Source organism: Carassius gibelio, chromosome B11 (genome assembly GCF_023724105.1).
Source record: "Carassius gibelio isolate Cgi1373 ecotype wild population from Czech Republic chromosome B11, carGib1.2-hapl.c, whole genome shotgun sequence".
In the NCBI taxonomy this organism is placed as follows: Eukaryota; Metazoa; Chordata; class Actinopteri; order Cypriniformes; family Cyprinidae; genus Carassius; species Carassius gibelio.
The window spans coordinates 2,358,983-2,366,941 of record NC_068406.1 but is presented as its reverse complement, the minus strand read 5'-3'; the positions used below and the strand labels follow the sequence as shown (position 1 = coordinate 2,366,941).

Below are 7,959 nucleotides of genomic sequence, written 5' to 3'. Positions count from 1 at the left end.
TGAGGAAGCACTGCTTCTTAATGTCTCTTTTTAGAAAACGCCCCTGCAAACAACAGCCTTTAGATATTCAGCCAGTGTTTGTACAACTAAATGTCTTTATGTAATGTCTCTATGAAACTTTCAGACCTTCAGAACTTGCAGAAAGTTCTGTCTAACCGGATAGAATAATTTCTCAAACGGCTTCATTCTAGTTGAAGTAGACACATCTTCTGCACTGATCGTGCTTTACCTTTGATCTCAAGGGCCAATCCAAAAATTATAAGCATTGACGTGATTCACATTCAGAATCATCATAGCATGAAACTGCTGATCCAGAGTTGCTTCTACATGGCAGTCATGGTCATAATCACAATGACAGGTGAAGCAGAAGCTGATTACAGACTGACATTATTCATGACTGAGTTGAGCTCAAATCCCAGTGCTTCATAGATTGTATTCGTTTCTGTGTGTTCACTACAACAAGATCACAAATCTAGCTTTAATGAGCCTCTCGTTCTCCCAGAAGAATTAGATGGAAGTGTTATAGTTCAATTCTCTCTGCTTTGTAATCAACTCAGACTTTGTGTTGTTGCTGTCAATTCAACACATGCCATTTATTATTATTATCAAATATATGCTCAACATATGCCATAAATACCACTGCAATAAAGTTTAATATTAATGGAAACACTTTAGTGTAGGGACCAATTCACACTATTAACTAGTTGCTCATTTCTAATATATTGGCTGTTTATTAGTACTTATAAAGCACATATTCTGCATGACCATATTCTACATCCCTAATCCAACCAAATACCTAAACTTAACAACCAATGATAACTATTAATAAGCAGCAACTTAGGAGTTAATACAGGCAAACGTCATAGTCAATGGTTTGTTAATAGCAAGAATTGGACCTTAAAATACAGTAGTACTATATTTTATATTAAGATAAAAATGTATATATATTTATATTTATATGTGTGTGTGTGTGTGTGTGTGTGTGTGTTTGTGTGTGTGTATGGAAAAATATTTACCCTATATATATTGCATTTATCTAAAATGGTTTGCCATGTAAAGGTTAAGCATTTTTATGGGTTGTTATATAGATGTGCAGGGTTTGAAATAAACAAATCTGTGGAAGGTAATGCTGTCAAATCCCTAGCCAATTTGGCAGGTTACTTTTGTGAATTATGTTCATTAATAATTTTGGGAAGTTCATGTAAGCCAAATCTGCCCAGATTTAGAGCAAATACTGATCCTGTGACTCATCGTGATATCTTAAATACAGCCTAATTCGGAAGAGCAGGATCAGTCTCCTGCACAGCACTGTGTTTCGCCAATTTTTATAAGAGATATACGGCGCAAATTGCTTAATCCATTCAGGAGTGAATAGGAATTGTGTTATTCAGTTGTGTGATATGAGAACATTAAAGGTAGTGGGTGAAAACAGTCATGAAATGGTAAACATTGGTTTTTGTTTTTTTATCCCATTTTATTTATTTACTCCAATTGAAGGCCCTATAATGCAGCAAAACATTCACATTCACTCGTGGGCTGGATAGGCTGAATTTGTACAGGGCTGAATTGTAACTCCAGTCCAGCCCTGTTACCCATTACCTATATGCATCATAAATATTTATAAACCTGGATAAATTTGCTTTTATGTAACAACTATTATATCTGTTAAGCTAAAATGTTATTTTGACAAGTCAAAAACAGTTTTTGAAATAAAAAGGTGCTGCCTTCCATTCCCCCAATTTATTTTTCCTTTTCACAGTCTGGCCAAAATGATGGTTGGTTCCAAAATACATGGTCACATGACAGTAAAATTGTACAGTTGCCAAGATACAGAACTGATGCCTCATTCAATTTATGATGTAGGTCTACCGTCTGACATAAAGTACAAAATATTTGCCATTTACTTTTTTTTTTTTTTTTGGCTAGTAGAAGTTATGAATGTCCGGTAACTTAAAAATTTGGGAGCCAAATTGGCTGGTGTGTTCAAACCCTGTAGATAAATATTATAAATAATATATAAATGTTATGTAATGTAATATTACAACTATAAAAAATCAGGTAGGAAACAAATAAGTCAAAATTAATGAAGGAATGAACAAACAAATGAATGCACAAATGAAAAAACAAACAAACATACATATGAATAAATGAACAAACGAACGAACGAATGAAAGAATGAATGAATTAATTAATTAATGAATTAATGAATGAATCATATATAATTTGGGGACTTTGTTTATTACATTAAATGGTTTCAATATAACATTAAATAATAATAGTAATATTAATAATACCCAGGGAATAGGGAAAACAAAGTTTGGGTCAATTTGAATAATAGTTTTAAATATTTTAACTTCTACAACTTTTAAAACTTTTAAAAATATTTTAACTTTCTCTCTCTCTCTCTCTCTCTCTTTCTTTCTTTTTTCTTTCTTTCTTTCTTTCTTTCTTTCTTTCTTTCTTTCTTTCTTTCTTTCTTTCTTTCTTTCTTTCTTCTTTCTCTATAGGACAGTGCAACCATGCAGTTCTGTGCCAACAAATTGGACAAGAAGGATTTTTTTGGGAAATCCGATCCCTTCATGGTCTTCTACAGAAGTAATGAAGATGGCACGTAAGTGACTTAACTTGATTTAAAACAACACAACTGTGTGTTAATCATAGGTACAGTAAAAGGTACATCTACCATAATACCCAGCACCCACCATCACCCTCATATTATGAGACTGGCAAAACATTTAAATGCTCTGTGGGACATTTATGGGCTGAAAATGACTCTCTCTCTGTGTACAGAGGGACAGGAAAAGGCCTTCTATCCTCAGAGTTTTCCATCAAAGCCTCTTTACTTAAGTGACTGTGGTTTCATGTTTTCAAGAGCTGTGATATAGTTTGCTCATTTTGTTTTTCAGAGCAAAAATACTCAACAGAGCAGCTAAAATAGCTGTGCTGAGGCTCAGATTGTGCTTTAGCAGGTTTAGGATGTTTTAATGATGCTCTTTGTCACAGATGAAGGGCTAATTATCAAATGTTAAATACTCTCTGGTATAGAATGGAAGGATATTACATTTTATGGTTTGATAATTGCTCTACAATGCAATTTCAAATACCTTTGGAAACCATATTATTTATACAGCATATGTCATTTTCAAAGTTAAAAAAACTCCCCCAAAAGCAATGCGATGTGTAAACTGATGCTGTAGTCATCATTTTATGGTTTGTCGTCTTTGATCACCATGAAATAAACACAGCAGGTGGTTGATGTCAGTCATGTTCAAGTCTCCTTTTGTTCTCTCAACATGAAGGTTTACAATCTGCCATAAGACTGAGGTGGTGAAGAACACCCTCAACCCTGTTTGGCAGCCGTTCACCATTCCAGTCAGAGCTCTCTGTAATGGAGACTATGACAGGTAAGACACGCAGACCAGCACTGGCTTTCTTACATAACACCATTAGGTCTCTTAAACCTTTTAACTTTCACAGCTAAAAGAAGAAAAAAAAAATCTATCTATTTATCCATCCATCCCCAATCTATCTATCTATCCATGCCTTTTTTTCTCACAGATAAGTGTAGTTGGTTACCAAGGAAACAGCAGAAGAAGAGCTTGATGATGAAATATTATATATATATATATATATATATATATATATATATATATAAAGCTCATTAGAAATGCATGCCTCTACCTACATACCTGCACTACACAATTAATTGCAGTTCCCTTTCAGTTGGTCACTCTCGACGCCACGTCGGTGACCGACGAATATGGGATATCGCTTCTATAGACCAATCTACTTCGAGTGTAAACTAAACAAGCCAATGCACATTGGCATGCAATTATTGCATCCAGCTGCCGCTGATCACTGCGTGAGCATAAGAGGGCAGCAGGTGCAATGCATACCAGCTTTTCGCTTTGGAGCCGAGTGTTAGTATCGCTCTGCTCAACTGTGTCTGCTATGAACTACGTGTTCAGCACGCTCACGGAAGCTTAGTGTGTTGGCGAGACGGCGCTTCAGCGGCGGTCGTTCCTGTGTCGAGTGTCCTGTTCCTCATCCTCCTCCTTCGCCAGATGGCAGCAGCGGGCGGTTCGAGAGCGTCAACAAAGGCCCTACTCACGCACCCTCTGCCAACCCATGGAACCAGGTGAGCCCTGCACCCCACACTCGCACCACACTCCGGCCTGCTCACAAGCCGCCCGAGTTGGGTCCTTGTGTTCCACCTCGCTACCCCACTGCAGGTACGGGTGTGGTTCCGCTGGTCCCGCTTGTACGGTTCTTAAGCGCCTGGTCAGCGCTACCCAGCCAGTCTCGCTGGCTTCTGCGAACCATCAGCCTTGGCTATGCGATTCAGATCGCCTGGCATCCCCCCAAGCTCTGCGGTGTCCGCTTTACTACAGTGAAAGTGCCCTTGTCTTGCGGGAACAAGAGGAACGTGCGCGGTCGGTGCTAGCCTGCTTGAATAAGTTCAAGAGCAGGACAGCGGTCCCACTGAAACTCTTTCAGAGGCTCCTGGGGCATATGGTGGCCGCGGCGTCACTTACACTGATCGGCCTATTACATATGAGACCGCTCCAGCACTGGCTTTATGGCCAAGTCCCGAGGTGGGCGTGGAAGCGCGGCACTCACCGGGTCCAAGTTACACCGGCCTGTTGCCAAACCCTCACTCTGTGGTCAGATCTTGCATTTCTCTGGGCAGGAGTGCCCCTAAAGGAGATCTCCAGGCATGCTGTGGTTTACAAGGATGCCTCCACCACCGGCTGGGGGGCCACGTACAACGGGCATGCAGTCTCAGGGGTTTGGACGAGCCCGCAGCTACAGTGGCACATCAATTGCCTAGAGTTGTTAGCAGCGCACCTTGCCTTGAACCGTCTCAAAGGTCTCTTACGAGGCAAACATGTGCTGGTCCGAATGGACAACACTGCAACTGTTGCGTACATCAACCGACAAGGTGGTCTGTGCTCTCGTCGCATCTTGCAACTTGCCCGCCACCTCCTCCTTTGGAGTCAGAAGGTTCTGAGGTCACTTTCTTGCCGTTCACATTCCAGGCCTGCTCAGTCGTACAACCCACGAGCTGTCTAGAGCAATGCTCCCGGGAGAATGGCGACTCCATTCCCTGATGGTCCGGCTGATTTGGAGGCGGTTCAGAGCTGCTCAGGTAGACCTGTTTGCTGCTCCAGAAACCTCTCACTGCCAGTTTTTCTACTCCCTGCCCGAGGGAACTGTCGGCACGGACGGGACCTACGCAAGTATACATTTCCCCCAGTGAGCCTTCTCGCACAGACACTGTGCAGAGACCAGGAGGACGAGGAGCAGGTCTTGCTAGTAGCGCCATATTGGCCCACGCGGACCTGGTTCCCCGAACTAGTGCTCCTTGCGACATCCCCTCCTTGGCCAATTCCTCTGACGAAGGATCTACTGACTCAGAGATGGGGCACCATTTGGCACCTGCGTCCAGACCTTTGGAAACTCCATGTCTGGTCCCTGGACAGGACACGGAGGTTCTAGGTGACCTACCCCAAGAGGTAGCGAACACCATCACCGCCACGTCCCGTCGCCATGGTTGCTGTACCACCGCTGAGCTGCCGGGTCCCCGGCTCGGCTTCTCAGCGAAAAGCTGGTATGCATTGCACCTGCTGCCCTCTTATACTCACACAGTGATCAGTAGCAGCTGGATGCAATAATTGAATGCCAATGTGCATTGGCTCATTTAGTTTACACTCGAAGTAGATTGGTCTATCGAAGCGATATCCCATATTTGTCGGTCACAGACGTGGCGTTTCCTCCTTCAGGGGACGAGGGTTACCATACGTAACCGAGACGTTTCTAGTTGTAATAAATGTTAGTGGCAGTAAAGCACTAACACATTTGAACTATTACCATAGTACATGGTTTATGATGTAAAACATTTTGTAGTAGCAACTTGCTCATTGCTCACCTGGTACAGCATAACACTTGCAATGCAGAGTGCTTGGGTTCAAGTCCCTTGAGGCTCAAATATTTGTAGATGCAAAGTAAAATGCCACAGCTCACATTTGCCGTATTTTAAGAAACAACAATATACCCACAGTATGTAAGAAAAAGTATGTATATATTGTTTTTGATGTTACATTTTTCTATGCAAAAAGAGAAATTTAAAAACAGTTTTCCCCCATGCCATCTCCAGTTTAAACAGCTAATATATGAATCATCACCCGTGTTCTGAAATTAATTTCCGTAAATCACTCTGCATCTTAAATGATTGCCTTTCTCAAGTATTATGTAAATACAGTACATATGCATATCTCTTTATTTATACAGTTCTATATAGACTAAAATTGCACAAATCTGTAAATAATTCAATCTGCTTTTCCAGATTCATACATTATTTATTGCTAAGTCTGACTAATTCTATTATATTTTTTTTCTGTTCTCATGTCAGATGTGTATGTATGCATATATGTATGTATGTACAAGGAGCAGCCTCTGATTCTGATTCTGATTCCAGGGGTAACAGTAAAAATATTGTAGTTATTTTAGTATTATTTATAAAATATTATGGTATTTATAAAATATATATATATTAGTTATTTTAAATATATATATAAGTTATTTTACAAGGCAAGATTTCTATTTTTTTTAATGTGCCACAAGTTAAAACTAGCTATGCTCTGTGCAGTGCAATATTTAAAAATGGTAAAAATTTTATATATATTTCAGTTAATAACATAGTCATCTTTATTTATCCTAGTTTATTTTGTATTTTGTGCTTTTAATTTATTTATTCGTTTATTTATGATGGTATGATGAGTCGTGCGGATTTGACCATGTAAGCATGATGTGAACAATAGGCCAACCAACATTTGCCTTTTAGAAAGCTTGTTCAAGAATGTTTGCATACAAAGATGACTGAACATTAGATATAATGATTAATAATATAACTCAAATATGTACAGTGTGTTAAATGAGATCTTTATAACTGCTTTTACAAAGCTGTTTTAGAGATTCCAGCAGATCATCTCCATGGTTACCACAGAGGAACTGTTGAACTTGACCCTTGCCTACATGTTCTAGAATGCTATAAGCATTCTACATTTATTATACATCAGTTCAAAAATAGAGATACCGTAGAGATAATATAGGACTTGGTGTGACGTGCCTGAGAAACTATAGTAGTACATGCTCTGCCCACTCCTCACATTTGACACAGTGAGGGTTATAGGGCTGCCCCCAAATAGTCGACTAAATGTTAGTCGATATGAAGAGGGCTTGGTCGAATAAATTTTCATTAGTTGGTTAGTGGCAAAACATTTTTTTTTTAAAAATCACGTGAACAAAATTACGCAATCAGGGGCTGCGCAGACATCAAAGCAACGAGAGATCAACGAGATCTCGTGCCTCACGGTATACCAAAGCGCACTTGATGAGGAGGAGCTAAAAATGTACTTGGCAGATAAAACAAAGGTTGATTCGGGACCATTGGCATGGTGGCAAAAAAATTAACTTCGATATCCAAAGCTGGTTAAAGCAGCTAAATGCCTCCACTGTATCCCTTCCACATCCACTCCATCAGAGCGCAACTTTTCAAAGGCCGGCTTCATTGTGAACAAGTCGAGAAGCTCCCTTCTTCCCAACAATGTAGACAAGCTGGTGTTCCTCTCACATAATATGAAAAAAATAAAATCGAATTGAAAGCTTAGGTAAGAATGCTTAATTTCCTTTTTGTAGTGTTTCTGTTTGCTATCTGTCAGGCTATGTATAAAAACACGGGTATTTTTATAACTGTTGCAATTTGGTGTTTTAGGTCAAGACTCGTCGTCTTAATGGCAGTTTACGGCTTTGCTCTAATATTTTTGATTGGTATTAGTGTTCTTTAAATTATTTGTTAAAAATTTTGTCTTAAATATAGTTGTTCTAAACAATTTAGTTTTGGCGTTGTGTGATGTGCCATGTGCATTTATTAAATTGTCGTTTTTGTTAATTTTCCTT

General features: G+C 39.6%; 1 protein-coding gene across 1 annotated transcript in view; it reads left to right on the top strand.

Annotated features, from left to right (window-relative positions):
* Positions 1-2,512: 2,512 nt before the first annotated feature.
* The window catches only part of LOC127968093 (copine-5), a 44,464-nt gene continuing 39,017 nt past the window's right edge, over positions 2,513-7,959 (top strand). The window contains exons 1-2 of the mRNA XM_052568988.1: positions 2,513-2,611; positions 3,300-3,404. Of these exons, the coding sequence (XP_052424948.1) occupies positions 2,520-2,611; positions 3,300-3,404 (197 nt within the window). The 5' untranslated portion in view covers positions 2,513-2,519. The remainder of the gene's footprint in view (positions 2,612-3,299; positions 3,405-7,959) is intronic.